The sequence below is a fragment of the Lepisma saccharinum genome, chromosome 23, assembly GCF_977018435.1.
Source record: "Lepisma saccharinum chromosome 23, izLepSacc3.1, whole genome shotgun sequence".
NCBI classification, from domain to species: Eukaryota; Metazoa; Arthropoda; class Insecta; order Zygentoma; family Lepismatidae; genus Lepisma; species Lepisma saccharinum.
This window is the reverse complement of record NC_139251.1, coordinates 8,902,958-8,922,429: the sequence shown is the minus strand read 5'-3', so window position 1 is coordinate 8,922,429 and position 19,472 is coordinate 8,902,958. Positions and strand designations below refer to the sequence as shown.

Below are 19,472 nucleotides of genomic sequence, written 5' to 3'. Positions count from 1 at the left end.
TCTGTAGAATGTTGGAATTTTCCATCCAAGTATATACGTCTATGTATTAAATTTTCTCATGTCAGTGCTATTTTTTTTTAATATCATACAGGGTATGGCAACTAAACCTGACTGTTTTTAATTACAAATAAAAACAAAACTCTTTCATGCAAGGAAGTCAGTTTAACACATGTTGTACTACATCTCAAAGCATTTTAGGGAAATAACATGAGAGGCAGTTTCATGAGGATGACAATTCATATTTTGAATGGCTCCTCCAAACAGAGACCCGAATTCATTTGATGTTCTCGGAATTTTGAACCTTACGATGTCCACCAGGTGTTCATTGCTGATGCCGTCTCCTTGAAGTTCCTTACCCACAGTAAACTGGTATTCTGACTGAGAACATTCAGATTACGGTGAATGTCGTAACCTCGAGCAACTTCCGTTCAGTGTTCATTTAAAAACCGTCCGGTTCAGTTGCCGTGCCTCACAGGTTTGCTATTCAAAAAATGAGCTGCCCTTGTCAAGAAACTGCCTCTATTGCTATTTTCCTAAAATGCTTTGAGATGTAGTACAACATGTGTTAAATTGACTTCGTAGCATGAAAGAGTTTTGTTTTTATTTGTAATTTGTATGCTGGGCCCTGTACTACAAACTGCAAGGAAAAAAAAACTCAGAAAAAATACTTTTTGTAGGTAAATAGCAAAAACTGCACACCAAAAGAAGCATGAAAATGTTCCTCTTTCTGGAAAATAATAATAATAATGCTATTAATGTATAACATTTTGCTTTTGGGAAGAAAGTACGCTACAATGGTATTGTGCACATAGTTGTAAGTGTGTATGATGCCACTTTTCGCCAGAGATGAGTTATTGTGTTCCTTACAGGTTAATGCATCATGTTCTGAAGTAACGTATCTGGCTATCATGTGGTGTGAATTATTAACATTACTAAAATGTTTGCACAAATCTTGTAGTGTATTCCAAATGCACATAATACTAACCTAAATCAGCTGTAAAGGTATCAGTGCACCTCAACGTGTGTCCCTCTGGTTGTCAAGGTGATATTCCACGTCTACCCATGCATGCTGCAGCATATCAACATCAACTGTTTGCACAGCTGCAATGCTTTTTCTGCAAAAAGTAGTAAGATCTGGAACAGGGGTTAGGTAAACACAATCCTTGACTGCAACTCCTTCACCTGGGGGAATAGGTACTGTTCAAGCATATTGCAGTAAATTTTCCCTGTAACCAACCCTCCATTAAGAAAAATGGGCCTAGAACACAAATTACAATAATAACGAAAACGTTTTGAGCTGTAGAACATTTTGCAAAAACCGTACTGCTCTTTGTCATGTGATTTCAGAGTTATGTTTGATTGTAATGGTAACGGGACTTCAGGGACACCCTGTAGTATTCAGCCGGCAATATGAACAGTAAGCTTCCTCCACAAATACAATGTTAGCTAACATAGTACCTGTCTGCAGGCTTACATAGTTTTATTTATTCTCTTTTTATATTTATAAATAAAAAAAAATCAAATCCACATTAATTGTGAAAATGTATAATTTTATTTGAATATCAATTGCAGTGATTGACTGTCACCATTCTCAAAACGATGTTTGTTCTGGGCCTTGTCCATTTAATTAACAGCCTATCAACTGCGGATTAAGTACAAAAATATGTGGCAAATTTTACATGCATTTATTTATAAATATTGAATTAGGTACTAACTACTTGTGTGAGGGACAGTTGCCCCAAGGTCCTTCTCTCTGTGGCAGATACCAACTTAACTGTTTTGAGCCAGATCGGGCTCTTTCATGTACTCGTTTGGCTGTGCACTGTGGGACTTGCCCCTCCATACCCTGCTATGACACCTTTTGGCTGTGGACATAGAGTGGGATGAGGCTAAGCAGATAGGAAGGGAGAAGAGAATGCTAGTGAGAAAATGGAAGGAAGCCAAGGAAATAGAGAAGAAAGGTGAAGAAGACACAATGAACTGGAATGGGGGACTGAAGTTAAACAAAGAATGGAAGAAGTTGTTAGAAAGAGTGGAAAGGACAAGAGAGAAAGAGGAGGGGAGAAGGAAGAAAAATGAAGGGAAAAGATCATGAGATTAAAAATCCAACCACATTCTATATGGAAGTAATTGAGTTTAGCCTTTGAGGTGAAAGTAAAGTTGGTGAAAGTGAAAGTCACCTTCTAGAAAGTTCCAAACAACTTTCTAAATAGTCTGGAGGGAGTAATGTTTGTGTATATATAAGGCCCTGTTTTTGTATCTTGTTACTTTTGTACTTGATACAGAGTCTGAAGAAGACCTTGCTAGAAGGTTGAAACGTTACGTTTAGTTTATGTTTTTAATAAAATAAATTACTGCCTTGGTCAGCATATTTAGTTTTTCATAATCATGGAAACAAGGCTTAATGGTGTTATAATTGGACATTTTCCAAGGCTGATGAGGAAAATTAACAATTGGAAGGACTTGAAGAGGAAAGAAATACACAAAGACGAACAAGAGAAGTTTCTGAGAAAATGTTTGGAGAGAGGCACAGCGCCTAAAGGATTAAAAATAAGTAAGAAGGCAGTGGTTTGCAACACCAGGAGATGGAGGATATTGGTCCAGAAAATGGAAAAAGAACTGATATGGAATGAAATAAGGGCAAGAAGAAAGGAAATAAAGATAATAAAGGAGAACCTGACAAAAATTGAAAAAGCTCTTGAAGATGGTCTCACCATTTTTACGAGAGAATATACATTTCATGAAATGAAAATCTGGCAGGAGAAATTTAGAGAGAAAATGAAAATAAAATTGAAGAAGAAAGGAGAGGGACTAGGATGGAAAGAAGAAAGAGGAGAAGAGGAAGAAGAAGAGGATACCAGAAGAAGAGTTGTGGTAATAGGGAATGTAGACCTAACAAAAGAAGAGGAAGCTTTTTTAAAACTAGGTAGAGGTTTTAAAGTTAAAGAAAGAAATGTAGATTATGAGGAAGTTATATATGACATTGAAGAAGCAGTGCTCCATATAAAAGAAGAACCAGAAAGAGACAAGATTAGAAGAAGAACAGCAGCCATACTGAAGAATGAAATGGGAAAACAAGGAAAAGTAGATAATTTGAGTCAAAAAGAAAGGGAAGGGATGAAGAAAATCAAGACAAGAAATGATGTGGTGATAGAGCAGGCAGATAAAGGAGGAGCAATTGTGGTGATGGAAAGAGAATGGTACGAGAGGAAGTTTGAAGACCTAAAAGAAAATGGATATGAGGAGATTTGTGGAACAGGAGAGGAACAAACTATAAAAGAAAGAATCATAAAAGACTGTAGGAGGAGTGGATTCAAGAAATGCATAAAGGAGACAGGAAGACTACCAAGTTTGAAAGGCTTTCCAAAGATACACAAAGAGGAGATAAAGTTAAGACCAGTAATGAACTGCAGAAATAATATTTTGGAACCATTAGAAAAGAAAGTTAAGAAAGTTATTGACGTGTTAGTAACACAGCAAGAAAGCAGAGCAGTTAAGAACAGTGAACAAGTAGTAGACCTCATAAAAGGACTTAAGTTAAATGAGATGAAGACGACAATGTTTAGCTTAGACGTGAAAAGCATGTTCCCGAGCATCAAGAGGGGACACGTTTTGGACATTATTAAAAAGAGAATGGGACAAGAAATTATAGGAGAATGGGATAGTGAAAGGGTAGTGAAGGCGCTGGAAACCATTTGGAATAACGGTTACAGTATAATGGGAGATAAAATAATGTTAATGAGTGAAGGACTAAATATAGGTTCCAGTCTAAGCCCAGCATTGGCTGAATTGGTTATGAATGAATGGGAAAAGAAAGTGATAGAAAAGGGAGGTGACAAAATAATTCTGTTTTGCAGATATGTGGACGACTGTTTTGGCATATGGAAGGGAACGAAGAGGCAGCTTGACATTTTTGCCAAAGAAATTCAAGATGAAGAAAGAGGGATATTATTAGAACTTGAAATAGAAGAAGAAAACAGGTTAAGCTTTCTAGATATATTGATGAAAAGGAATAGAGGACAAGAAATTGAAACCGCTTGGCATCAGAAGAAGTGTGCAGCAGGGGTATTCTGCCACAAAAGAAGTGATGTAAGCGAGGTGACAAAAATAAATTTTATAAAGAATATGGAGGACAGAATCATGAAAATATGCATGAAAGAATGTGAAAAAGAAGGCAAAATAAATAGCCTATGGAAACAGCTGGAAAAGAATGGCTATGAGAAGCAGGATAGACTGGACATAAACAGAAGAAGGAAGAAAACGGGCAGGGAAGAATTGGAAGAGAAAGAAGAAGAGAGAAGGTTTGGAATAAGGAGTATGGGGAAGACCACAGAAAAGATATGCAAAGTGCTTAGGAAGGCGGGAATTAAAACTTACAGGAAGGGAGGGAGAAGCATCTTAGGAATAGCGAGGAATGCTAAGAAGAATAAGGAAAACAGAGAAGACGAAGAGGAAGGGATTATCTACGAAGTGAAATGTAAAGAATGTCAGAGTGTGTACATAGGAGAAACGAAGAAAAGGCTGAAAGACAGGTTGAAACAACATAGGGATGATGTACGACTTAAGAGAGAGAGAAATGCAATATTTAAACACACGAGAGAAACAGGACATGACATAGAGTGGGATGAGGCTAAGCAGATAGGAAGGGAGAAGAGAATGCTAGTGAGAAAATGGAAGGAAGCCAAGGAAATAGAGAAGAAAGGTGAAGAAGACACAATGAACTGGAATGGGGGACTGAAGTTAAACAAAGAATGGAAGAAGTTGTTAGAAAGAGTGGAAAGGACAAGAGAGAAAGAGGAGGGGAGAAGGAAGAAAAATGAAGGGAAAAGATCATGAGATTAAAAATCCAACCACATTCTATATGGAAGTAATTGAGTTTAGCCTTTGAGGTGAAAGTAAAGTTGGTGAAAGTGAAAGTCACCTTCTAGAAAGTTCCAAACAACTTTCTAAATAGTCTGGAGGGAGTAATGTTTGTGTATATATAAGGCCCTGTTTTTGTATCTTGTTACTTTTGTACTTGATACAGAGTCTGAAGAAGACCTTGCTAGAAGGTTGAAACGTTACGTTAGTTTATGTTTTTTAATAAAATAAATTACTGCCTTGGTCAGCATATTTAGTTTTTCATAATCGTGGAAACAAGGCTTAATGGAGTTATAAGTGTCTTTTATATGTACATATACTTTTCTATGCCATTGCATGTTTGATATTCCGAAGAGAACAAATAAAATAATGCTTGCATAAGCGTAATGCATTTCTCCTTGCCTCATACCGGTCATCCTGGCAATGTTGTTCAAACCTGATGCACATAAAAGAGCTGCATTTCACCTTAAATGAAGCTAGATTTACGAAGGCTGGATAAATTGCCTCCTAGGGTAATTTTAGATGTCAAAGGGGTTATTACAGTTAACTTTAAAGTGATAACAATTTATGCTTAGTTTTCACCATCTAGATCTGGTGGCATGACCCATTTCAATAATCCACTGATGCTAGTATGAAATCGAAAATAAATGATTCCTGGATAACAATATTATGTCATCTTTATGTCAGCTACGCCACTATAATGAATGTAGCTGGAGAGGTAAGAGGGAATGGGAAGATGCAGCCAATATATCAACATCACATGAAAATGTATATTTATGTATGTATATGGTCTAAGTAGACAGGAGCCAGTGATGGCACCATAGTGGGGCAGGGGGCCGGGTGCCCCCAGTCCACAGCCAAAAGAGTGCTTGAAATAACCAGACATGGCTCGAAAAGAGCTAAGTTGGCAACAGTGCTCACAGCTGCTGCAGAAGGGAGGGCTTTGGGAAAACCTACCCTCCTCACACCCTTAAGGTCCCTGCACTTGACATTCGAATTTGTTGGGTTGCCCCTCTCCACGCAATGTGTAAAAAGCTAGCAGTAAATATCCAATGCGTATGTTGCAGAGCAGTTAATAACAGAAGAAGAAATGCCACTGACAAATGTATCATCAGGTCAACTGGGCCGCAGTCTCATGAAGGTTGAGAACCACTGCTCTAGATCATCATTTACACAGTTTAAGAATCTCATGAATAGAATTTCATAGTAATATATACAGTCAAAAGCTATTTCCCTCATTGCAATACCTGCGGCAATTATTCAAAGGTAAGAGTATAAATACACTTTCAGTGCCTAGTATTTTGATATGTTCGGTGTACTACATGAATTTTCATTTTCAGGTAATGTTGACTACTGTTACAATGAGCCTTGTATGCAGCACGGAAAATGCATTTCAAGACCTGATAGATATGAATGTAAATGCAGTGCACGATACATGGGGAAAAACTGTGAAATTGACAATGGTGAGTGTACACTATTTTGATTGGAAATTAACATATTTTTAGATCCATTATCTACTTTGAGTAGCATGATTACTTGTTTAAAGTAAGAAATGTTCAGAACTTGAAGATTATAAATTGCATTATGTGTTGTTATATACAGCATGTCCCAAAATGATTATCAAGGTTTCATAGTCATTTAATTTCCCTTATGTGTGGGGTACAAGGACAAAGCTTATGTGGGAAGTAAACAACAACTCAGCAAGTTTACATAGTGTACCTTATAAATGTTCAATGTGAGCACCTTTAGATGAAACAAGATACAGCATTCAATTATCTTGAGACATTCCTGACCGGGACAGTTGATTTTCACAGATACATATGTTATGCCTATTCACAGATTTTTTTTGGTCGGGATGGGGAAAAATGTGAAATTTTTAGGATGATGACCAACAATGCAGAAAGCATCGAGAATTAACAACTTAACATATTGTGGCTGGATACGTATTACTCACTATATATTATAAAGAATACTGAAAATAGTATAACATTATTTTTAAAAAGACTACTTACATGAGAGAGTATGCAATTGTTGAAGAACGACGTTTCAGGGTACAACTGCCCCCTTCATCAGGTTCACAATTTTTTCTAAGCATTGAAACATAATGCTGCGTTGTAAAGTGTAATATGAGGATTATGTAGAGGGTTGTGTTAAAAAACACTTAAAAAGTGTCCCTGACATATTTCAATTTAAAAAACCTAACTATTTAAAAGACCCATTAAAGCCGAAAACACCTGTATCCATTAAGATCCCTTAGAAACGGGAACTTGTAAAAAAGGATAAAAACATGCACGATTGCACAGCTGGCACTGGTGAAACAACTTCCATCAGAGAAGAGGTGAATGATATTTCCTCTCTATTCCTTTCATACCCTTCCCTCCATCTACGTCACCATTCCAGCGCGACCTCACATTCCACACCGGCAGCTCTGACAACTTCCGGAGTAACATGGAATCCAATGTTAGGTTCATTTTTTGTTGCTTTGTCCCACTTTTTGAAAACCCTCACCAATAAAAAAGGTAAAGTGTTCCCCTGTGCATAGCAACACGCCATGAAGGCATATAGGGGGTGTGGGGGTAACGCCCCACACTTTCTTGATCCGGTCGTGAGTGGGGTGATGTGATCAGCATCATGCCCCTGACCACCTTTACCCCCCAGGGTTTCCCCCAGGTACCCATGTTATTCGATGCTGGGTGGGCGCCGGGGCCGCTTCCATAGTTACAAAAGTTCCCGGATTTGAACCGGCCGGGGATCGAACCCGGGACCTTGAGCATGGTAGCCAGATGCGTTACCGACTGAGCCACTGCGGCCACTCCCTCTTCCAAATTACCATCATCCCGATTAAGTTTTTACATTTCTCCCATGCAAATATTTGTAGCCTCGTAAACATTTCTATTCAATTTATTCCCTTCTTTCCTGATAACCTCTCTCTTGATAATTTTATGCCCGCTCCTGATTATATGCTCCGATATCCCTGTTTTGGGAACCCCTTCTCTAATGTCATCATCATGTTCACCCCATATTACACGCATGCTTCTACCCGTCTGTCCTATATACTCTTTTCCACATTTGCATATAATTCTATACAGAATTAAATCCTTTGGGGTTTCCTTTCCCTTTATCCTCCTTTTTATACTCTGTAAAGTTTTTTTTTCCAAATTCCGGTGGGCCTTCATCCCACATTTAATTCCATGTTCCCTTACCGTTTTTTCAATTTTCTCCGATACCCCTTTGAAGTATGAGATCCCAACAAAACCAACTATCCCCTTAATTTTTTTTTCTTCCTCTTTCCCGTTTTTCTCATTTTGATCATTTTCTGTGCTTTCCTGGCTATCCTGTTCAATTCATGTTTGGTGAACCCATTGTTTCTTCCCACCTCCATAATCCATGCTAATTCCTTTTCTTTTTCATCCTCTTTATTGTGTAATGAAGAAATTAAGAAAAACATTTGTTTTTATTTTCCCAGGATGTTCTGATTTTTTATGGTACACACCTGTCTTTATTCCCTTATCCAATTTTGTAATACTAAGATCCAAAAGATTAATCCTATCGTCTACAAGGTTTTCCCTGGTGAATTTAATCCGTGGGTCTTGTTTTCCTAACTCTCAAAAACATTATCAAGCTCTCCTTTCTTTCCTATAATTAGTATATCATCGACGTACCTCCCGTAAAATTTGATATCAACCCCTGTTTGCAATAGAGCAGCCTTTTCTATATAGTGCATGAAGATGCTGGCTATAATACCGGAAACCGGGTTGCCCATTGCTAGCCCTTCTTCCTGCCTATAAATCCGATCATTCACATAGAAAAAGTTATATCCAGTTACCAGTGTAAACCATCTAACATATTCCCAAGCTATTAATATATCAACCCCTTTTTCTAATAGCCATCTCTGTAGACAGTCGGCTGCTTTCTCTCTGGGTACACTTGGATACAAATTGACCACGTCAAAGCTGCTAATTTCATCTTCTGTCTCAATTTCTATGCTCTCAATTGATTTCTTGACTTACAATGAGCTTTTGACACTGAACTGGGTGGAATCATTCACTTTATTAATCCCATTCACTAAGACTTTGGCTAACCTGTAACCTGGATGTTCATATGTTGGGATTATGGGTCTCAAGGGGATACCTATTTTATGCATCTTTTATTTTAATTAACAACTTTTTAAAACTACCATTTGGTATTTCCCAACTGCTCGGAATCCCGAAAAGTCGGGATCAGGATAGGATTTCCCCCCCCCCTATCCCGGTCCCAACTTTTCGGTGTCCCGCACACCCCTACTTTTCACTGTGCCACTAAGGTGAAAACTTGCTTCGTCACTAAACACAAGATGACTAAGTATTGCAGCTGTTCAATCTATCGCTCCAGACATGCTGACCCGTGTTTGGAAAGAATTGGACCACCGGATGGATGTGTGCCATGTCACGAACATTTATAAGGTAGGCCTACAGTATGTAAACTTGAGTTGTTGTATACTCCAACATAAGCTTTGTCCATATAAGGGGACCCTAATAATCATTTTGGGACATGTTGTATATTCTGTGGAAATTCATATACAAATTTGCATTGCATGTCCAGAAGCTATATAACAAGGATCAATTGCCTTTTAATATTTTTACTTGTTGCCTAAACCACACACACACACATGTATAGTTTATTTGAAGCTACCTCCATGGCACACAACCCTTTCAGGACTAAGGCTTGCCTGGTGTATTTTCAGTAGATGATTCATGTGCAAAATGTTGAGCAGAGACATCGCCTGAAGAGGGTTCAAGGAGCACATGAAATGCCAACTGAAAACTGAAAAATGTCAGTTTCTTTTCTTGTCTGCACAAAGAAACAGTACATTTCAAGATATTTAATATATTTTACAAAACAGCTTTTTTCATTCGTAAAGTCTTCACAATGCTAGAAATTTCCAAATTTCCCCCGACTGTTGGCAAGTAAAGCTCACTAGATTAGGCAACGAGAACCTGGTGCATATTTGTCTAGTGAACCTCTTCTGGCTTTCTGGCTCTTAGCTTCACAAGCCATCGAAATGTGTCGAATTCGGCCCACGTGAACCTTCCAAAAGTGTTCTTTGTTGGAAGTTAAAGAACTGTCAACAGATGGCAACAACTGTTAATGGTTCAGAGAATGTGCAGATAGCGGCGGAGATAGAATTTTTTTTTTCTATTCTCAAGTATTTTATTTTTCGTTTCATTTAGCTTCTGTATTTGGGGAAAGTAAGCAGTAGTTAAGATATAATGCATACACTGATTATGTTATTGTAGTAATTCCTAGGATCTTCGATATTTTTGCCTTACATCTTCCCTCTGCTATACATTTCGTATCCTTGGTAAAACATGCATTATTTATTCATACTTCTTATATTATGCTGTATTGATCTAGAGTTCCTGAGGACAAATTTTACTAGCCTTACTCCTGTCACTTTTCTGCCACATTTGGCAAATCACTATGATGGGAGTGAATGCTGATTATCAATAGCTTTGATTCTTGGCTAAAATATCGCCATTTTGTATGTTGGATTAATCAGCGTCACTCACATTTACCATTTTCCTCTCTGTCATTGTGATCAATAAATGATTTATCTGTGTGTTTGTTATCCCCCGTCTGTCGGTGGGGGTGAAATTTTCTCTGATTTTTTGTCTGTGTGAACACCCAATGATTTATTCCACGCAATGCCAGTGACACTGAGTCCCATCACCACTGTTTTGTGGCTTTCTAAACTGGGTGCTGTCAAGGAGCTCCCAAATACTGGTTCAATATTAAGTATTTGGAGTTCCCAACTGGTGATCAGAACCCAGGACTACTCACACCAAAAGTGAGAGAACTGATCATTTGACTAGATGGGAACTTCAGGACAGAAAACAGTAAAACTCTTCTGTAATAGATGCTACAGGGCCTTTCACTGTCGAGTCTTCCATGATGTGGTGGCTACGTGCCGGGCGGTGGGAGGATGTTCGCCGTCATTTAGACCCACGGCTTTATGCTGACTTTGGCACTGGACACGTCAGTGTTTCAATACCCAGATAGTGATGTCCAGTTTGCACATGTTTGTGAAGTGTTTAGATGTTAACAAGTGTATTAGATTGTTTTGTTTTAGTTTACATATTACTGGTGCTTTTCTGTCACACAGAGACAATATTCCAGAATTTTTGAGAAATTTAGGGAAACAGTCTGTTCTTGATAAGAGGCGAAGGGTGAAATGGCATGTGCGTACTGGGGAGAAATGAAATGACATTGGACCATGATTGGTACACACTTCTAAAAATTTCTCCAGCACATTTGCACAAGAAACAGGGCATTTACATGACATCTGCATGGCAAGCTACAAAGCTTTTAAACCTGAAGCCATACATTAGAAGAATTGAAAGAAAATATCTGGAGAGTAATTGAAGCAATTTCAGAAGATGAACTGATATGTGTTAGTGAAAATGTTGTTTAAAAATTGCTGTAAATGTGTGGAAGCAGGAGGATATCATTACCAACACCTCTTGTAAGAAGGTACGTGCTCATTTGAATTTTAACTGTCCGTGTAATTGTATGAGCTTATTTCATTCCACGTACGCGGATGTAGCATCCAGTTTGCTGGCAGACTTGCTCTCGCTGCCCAGTGTAATAGCCGCCGCTCCACTGAAGACTCAACCAGAGAACTCGACCGTGAAAGGCACTGTATAATGATGCATGATGAAGAAAAAGTTTAAAACATTTGGATCTTCCATGTAAAATCTCTTAGGAGAAACATATTTCAAAAGCTCTAAAGCTAATGTGTTATTAGAAAACTTTTTTGTATTAAGCATTTTTATTTACCTTTGACTGTTCATGCTACATTTTGATTTTCGAACACATTCTCATCAGGTGTATAGAAAAGGTGTGCATGTGTTAAGATCAACAGATAGCTTATGTGTAATTGAGGCTTCATATAGTTAATTCCTTCACTTCCCCTTTCAAATTGAAAAAATATCAATACAAGTGAACGTATTTGTATAAAATTTGCTTAATATGTTACTGACATTAATTACCAATATTCTACTGATCCAAGATAAAATTGATAACCCTATCAACAACCTGAATAGTTCATTATCTCCTTAATTTTCATATGCAAACAGGTGATTGCAATAGATGTTTCTTAAAAAAGAAACTGCATATTTAGGCATTAACTTTACCGAGACCAATGTATTTGAGTTATACCCTTATATTATACAGGATGTTTGGCTTATATGTATAATAAAAGAAATTGCCATAAATTCTTTATTTATAAGTATTTATTTATGAAACTCATATCCAGATGGAAGAAAGTAGGATTTTTTTTTATTTTAAAGTTATGTCCCATAAACCTCAACATGGCTCCATTGGTGACACGACAAATTTCCAGTCTGTATTCCACCTCCCTCCATGTGTTTTGAAGCATTGTAGGTGTTACATTGTTCACTGCAGCACAAATTCTGTTACGTAATTCTGCAAGATCACTGGTGTACAGTACACTTGGTCCTTAACAAATCCCCACAGGAAAAAGTCAAGTGGAGTGAGGTCTGGGGATCTGGGAGGCCACGAAAGAAATGTTGATCCTCTTCCGGTCCATCCATCAGGAAACTGCTCATTCAAAAAATTGGAAACTTCTCTGTCATAGTGGTGGTGAGGGGGCATCATCTTGCTGGAAAATTGTTCTGTGAGGGAGTTGAGGCACAGCATACAATTGTAACACATCAAGGCAAGTGTTGCCATTGATCGTGGGCTCACAGAAAAAGCAAGGGCCAATGATTTTGTTATGGAGAACCCCACACCAAACATTCCATTTAGGTGAATCCCTCTCGTACTCAATGACGACCTGGGGATTTTCTGACCCCCAGATGCGGCAGTTGTGCCTATTCACCTTACCAGATATGTGGAATGTAGCCTCATCTGAAAAACAAAGAGATTGGAGAAATGCAGTGTCAATCTTTTCTAACATGTCAATAGGAAATTTTTGTCGCACTTTTCTGTCATTCGGCAAAATCTTCTGATGGAGTTTCATCTTCTATGCCCGTAGGTGCAATGATTTGTGAAGCACGGTATGCATAGTTCTTGGTGGGATGTTTAGTTGTACACTAGCTTGTCTGATGGATTTGCGAGGACTTCTTTGGAACACCTCTCGAATGCGTTCAACATTCTCCTCTGATACTTTACGCTTGGCATGCTTACCTGCTTTTGACAGCAGACTTCCAGTCTCTCTTAGTTGTTTGTCCCATTTCATAATTGACAGGGAACTTGGAGCAGCTGTCCTCGGTGGAAGGTTGTACTCATGACGAAAAAGGCGCTGCACACGCAACACAGATTTACATTCCACAAGCGACAACACACAGAAAACCTTTTGCTGAGCTATCCACATTGTGACTCACTCTTCACAGCGTAGCGTGACTTTTCTGCGCATGCGCATTAGCACGCGACTTAACTCCACGTTGCACATGTGCATGAATGGATTTAAAATTTCCAACATTGCTCTTTTCACTGGTGTCAACCGTTTCTCATTAGCACTAATACTTTTTACGTTATAAAATTTTCTTTTATTATACATATTAGCCAAACTAATAACAAGATGAAAAATTTTGGACTAAGTTACAGATTGGTTAATCTCATTGGCAAGGCGTATCCAGGGGTGTGCACAATTTATGGATTCTGAAAATAACATCCACTAAAAGTTTTTTTTTAGTTTCACACTGGGTAGTGATATATCAGCTGAAAATCTAACTTCAGTGAGAACTGTTTTGGCACAGTAAGTGAAGTTTGTGCCTTTTTTTAGAACTAATACATGCAGAGGTAAAATACTAGAAACAAATACCTTATATTCAATTATGTACCAGACAGTAAAAACACACTATTGTCTCTATTTCTAGAAAAACATGATTCACTTCATGTTTTTGTTAAATTTCTTCAACTTTGTCAGTTAATGGTCCGAGTGAACCATCCCAAGCAATTAATTTTCTATCTGCAGTTGAAAAGCAGACTTTCTTAATGATACTCTTTATCTGTGAAAATGTTTTCAGTTTCACTGTACAGTTGTCAAAGTATTTAGAACCCTCATCACAATTTAGGCTCTGCTCTTTCTTACCCAAGAGACATCACAGAACTGCTTCAGAGACTTCGTGAAATTTTAGATGAAGAGTTCAGCGAAATGAGCCAAATATTTCAAACTTCTTCTGAAAAGTGTCAACAGACATTCAAATCTGAAATTATGATTCCAATGATGATAATAATAAATATTATAATAAACAGGATAACTATCCTCATACTATTATAGAGGGGGAATGTGGCATTGGCCTTGGGGAATGGACACCCCTGGCTGAACCCCCCTTCCCAAATTGTCGTTCTGGATATGTCCCTGCTGATTGGTAAAATTATCTATAATTATTATGATAAACTGATACATCAATATGCCTGTATGGGTTGATACTGATTGAGTACCAAATAATATGCTCCATGTCTAGCAAAAGTCAATAGTTGTGATTGTCTTTCACCAAATATTATATAATCTCAGTGTTTACTCAGTTTTGTGGAATAATTGGGGAGGTATATGAACATGGAATACAAGGTGTTTCACTCTCTCTCAGTCCCTTATTTTTGCTTACAAAAATCAAACTATTGGTCAAGATGTAATGAAATCTGCTACAGACATACCTTTGTGTGTCATCACAATGGTGACAACATAGTGAGTGTTGGAAATTGTCGCCATTAGCATCGATTAATGCCTGCACATGCCTCTCAGGAAGGTACCCACCAACACATCAGGAGTCAATTTCCCACCTAATTCTGTCTTGCAGTTCCATGATAGTCCGTGCAATCTGTTTTTCACTTCCTACACCATTGCTTCTGGCAGTTTTGGATGTCCTTCTTCATGCACATCCAACAATGTTCCCAGTTTCTTCACCAAATATTGAATGGAAGACTGCAGGCAGTTTCCGTATCCCAAACTGTGCAATAAATTGCTACTGGCAGGTCTTTATGGACTCCATTTTCCAGTACATGTGAACGATAAACACAAGGTGTTTCACTGAGTACCGACTCATACTGTACTGCTTTGTTACTATATTGTAATCATGAACCATCAATTGTAAGCATGAACTTTCAACCGAATCCAAACAAGCACAAACCACTATCAGGTGGCTCAAATTATGCCCTTGTTAAATATGAGATTTTTTACAACCAGTATGCAAATACAGGATATTCTTGTTTATGTTTTTGTAATCAAGGTGTCCTTGGTATGTTTGAATGGTGGAGGCAAACGGACAGCATAGTTGTTCAGATCCCACTTTAAACTGTAGGTCTAATTCCGATCTGTGGCGGATCGAGTAGTTACAATTGGGAGGAGCGAATTTAACTTGGGTACCCCACCTCATCAAGAATTAAGTCTAAGCTACACTTGTGCTGCTTCATGTAGACAATATATAGTACTGTAAATAGGAGCCAAGGTGACTTCCATGTTTTTTAGATTAGGGTATTATTTTGCAAAAATAGGGTGAAGGACTAGAATAGATGGTTATTACTGTATAATTCCTCCCATTGTCATGGTAAACCAAACGAACGCAGATGAGGAGTCTTGGGTTCAATCCCCTTTTGAGGAATATTGGACAGTGGTTCAGATCCAAATATAAACTGTAGGTCCATTTTCCATTAGCCCATCATGAGCACAAAGTTGAATTAAATAATACTTTAAACAATATTCTCAAGCCTGTTAAGCTTTCTGATCAGACGTAAAATTGGAGTCTTTAAAAATGTTAGGAATAATAATATATCACAAATCTAACAGTTGGGAGGGGCCTATCACCCTCCCCGTGGATCCGCGCCTAATTCAAATTTGCTTATGTGAGCATAAAATGAACTCTTAACAAACTGACAAACTTTTAAGTTTTCCTAATGCCACATTCCACATCTAGTAAGAAGGGAAAGAGGCTGAAGAAAAATAAGTTTCAGGTTTTATTTGACAAAGTTTCTTCCTCCATATTGAGACCCATTATAACCTTAAAATACTCATATTTAAATAAACAACTGCAGTAAAGAATATCCGCTCATAATAAACCTTATTTCTTTTATTTGCTAGGTCCTCCTTGTAGCAGAAATGGCACTAACCCGTGCCATAACAATGGTCAGTGCGAAGAGGATAGCTCAGGAAATTACTTCTGCATGTGTACGCCTCTGTATACAGGTAAGCTGATTGTTTTTCTGCAATATATAAGTAAGGTGAGTTATAGGTAAGTCATTCTTGCAATGCCCCATTGTTGATCATTAATCCTAAAATATATCTCTCTTTGGTTTTATTAACCTGGTAGAATGCACGCTGCCACTTCTTATGTGAGGAGGCACGAGCGGTACCCAAATATTTAAGTCTTACATTTCAATTAGTTTTTGTATTTTTTGCTTCCTTGTTTTTTTTTTTATTATTATTTAATACAATATATGAAGCCGGTAGAGTTTTCAAAATTTTAATCCACTTTTTTTTAGAAAACTGCTATTTACAATTGTAGTGTTTTTTCTCCATTTACTACTCCAGTTTTTTTTTAAAAAATTATTTCATCTCTTTACTCCACATCCTCTTCATCACCATCAATATTACCTTTGCACATTCCATACATTAATAAACTGTGTGTTCACGGCAGATGTAGATTGAACAGTGGATGCAGTTTCTTTCTTTTTCTGATTCACATTCTGCATTGCCAAAAAGGAGTTGTCTTACTCTTTCAACTTGCCTTCCAAGCTCTTTATCAGGTTGCTTCTTCTTCTTGATGATTTCAAGAAACCTATGAGGTCGATCCTCTTCTTCCGGGTTCATAATGATACAGAAAAATCAGTTGTTAAATCTATAATGCGAGAAAGCATGTGTGGTCAAAAATGCCTCAGAACAAATTAATTATGCCATTAAATGGTAGAGGGCCCCTGTTTAAATTTTTGGCTGGCCAGCATAACTACATGCCCAGCCAAACCACCATACATACGCAAAATGACAAGCAAAGAAAAACATTTGCGGTCAAATCCCCAGCACGTGCATTCTTCTGGGTTAAATACAAGTATGTTCTTTACTTATTCTCCCTTTAATTGAATGCCCATTTAACCACAGGCAGCAACGCGATTCAGAAATAAAGTTTATATTTACTACATGATCAGAATATCTGGATTGAGTAGCTGAGGTCTAGATAAAAAATAAATGTCCAAATTAAAAATTATCCTATTTTTTTCCAAAGAGCTATTTAGTGGGAAATCAAGAATGCCCAGTACTGCTGTTGCTCATCAGCTGACTGGTGCCAAATTTTCCAGTGACCTTTACTTCTGACAAAAAGTTGTTTTGTGCTTATATGCCTTTATAAAATTGTATTCTTATCTCATATGGTTCACACAGTTCCACTTTTGTGTTGTTATGATGTCATACAAAATCAGATTATGTATTCTTAACACCACGCTGCACATGCTAAATTATGAAATATAATTACACGCGCAGGTGGTGTTGCGCTCACTGACATATAATCACAAATAATGCATTAATTTTTCAGCATCAATAGTTTATTTTCTGATTTTACACAGCATGGAAAATTTAGCTATACATCTGTAATCATTGTTTTGTATTTTCTTAATAATTACCTTTGTTATGTTCATGAAATGAATGTTGTCTGGTTTCCACAATGCCATTTCATTTAAAGGCAGCATGATGCTCAATGAAATAATTTGCTTAAACATTATTATTATTTTTTGCTTGGCCACTCAGCTCATTTATCAGATCTAAAATCTGCCTCTGCTCTGCCTTGCAATACATTTTCACAGCAACAACTCGGACAGGTAACTTTGGCACTGTATGTTCCAGAACAAAAACACAAATGCACATGCATGTGGCACAGAAACCATGACGTTTTGACAATAGCACAGCTTGAGGAAACTGGGTATTGTAACAAGATGGAGATGGCACTTACGCAAGAGAATTCCTACAAGGACAGATCCATACAACAATAATGCTCAATATTGCCACTAGGGAGCGGAAGTTGATGAAATATCATCTTTTTTCTGACATCTCTGACACAATGTCATTAAATATACACAATATTACACTTCATCTAGAACCCAAAGAAGGTAATTTTAAAGTGCATTTTGTTTTGCATGTTTTGCCAATTTTCAGGTTTTAGGTCATTTTCTCCGATTTTCAACATTTTCCCGTTATTTTTCACTATATTCGGTGTATTGTTTCATCATATTTTATAACTTCTTTCATTTTGGTAATATTCTTGAGTCTCTTCACCAAGGTGAACATAGGCCTATATAGATCTTGCAAGATTGCAATTTACAAGCACAGATGCGGGAAATTAATGCATTTTACACCAATTCATTCAGTGTATACAACTTTTTCATTAAATTGTTTAAAAATTATTCGGTTGTTTCCATTTGAAATCCTCGTTGCATATTTTGATTGAATTTGCGTGTGGTATCATTTGGTGCCCTTTTTTAAAAAACAAAATTGCATTTAGTTTAATTTACTTTTCATTTCAATTTTTAACCTGAAACTAACAAATTTAATGGTCATTTTTTCCCATTTTTAGGACATTCTATAGGTCATATACCTATATTTTTTAGGTCAACTTCCGCTCCCTAATTATCACCTTAGTTTTCTCCAAACAACGTTACGGGTGCACTGCGGTGTTAAATTACCAAGGAATGCAAAGGAGCTTTTGTAAATTCTTGCATCGTAAGCTCACCAATATCTCTGTGAAACAAATGTGGATGACATACATTATGTTACAGGAGTGGGTAGGGGAGAAGAAAAGGGCAAAAATTGTGATGCTCGATGTATTTTTCTTATTTTGTGTTACTTTTCTACCACTATATTTTAAACTTCTAATCTGCAGTTTCTTTAATATTCATTCTGGAGAAGTGTAGGGAACTTGCAGTTTCTTTAATATTCAGTCTGGAGAAGTGTAGGGAACTTGAATAAAATAGTGTTGTAATTACAGAAAGGAACTCACACAGCATATATAGAATAGGCTTTATTTTGCATTGTTTCCCCTGTTACCCTTCTTCTTTCCGGCCCTGAATTACTTCCTTTTATTCATGCAATCTTTCTCTTTCCTCACCTCTCCCTGGGTGCCTCGAGATCAGATTACCAAAAATGCCAGAATTTCAGAAAGGGGGTCATACAACATTTATATCTGCCCCTAGGTACATTCACAATGCAGTACACAAGTACAGAAAGTGAATAAACTACTGGTAATTGACAGTACTTACTCAGGGAGTTTATCTTTAAAACAAAGCATTATCTCTGGAGGATTACACAGGGTTTATTATATACTTTTTCTATGTACATATTTACAAGTTGCTTCCACAGGTGCATTATTCAGTCAATCATAAAACTATAAAACAACAAATGTGCAGCTATCGCTTTCACTATTGACACTTCCTTTCCGCATAGTTAGCAAAACTAGCTCCGTGGGCCTACCCTAGACTTAGTGATGTTCTGATATCCAATGCTGCCTTCTCACAAAACTAGTAGAAAGCATTTCAATGCCTTTCCTTATACTGCATTATTTTCCCTCTCACCTGCTGGCTATTATGATGCATTCTCAGAACATATGCAAAATTGTTCTCTTGGTGGAACA

At 37.4% G+C, this 19,472-nt stretch overlaps 1 protein-coding gene across 1 annotated transcript in view; it reads left to right on the top strand.

Annotated features, from left to right (window-relative positions):
• Positions 1 to 19,472, top strand: part of LOC145977860 (protein crumbs-like) — a 147,118-nt gene that overhangs the window by 125,340 nt on the left and 2,306 nt on the right. Inside the window, exons 4-5 of the mRNA XM_083110184.1 lie at positions 6,201 to 6,323; positions 15,941 to 16,045. Coding sequence (XP_082966310.1) covers positions 6,201 to 6,323; positions 15,941 to 16,045 — 228 coding nt within the window. The remainder of the gene's footprint in view (positions 1 to 6,200; positions 6,324 to 15,940; positions 16,046 to 19,472) is intronic.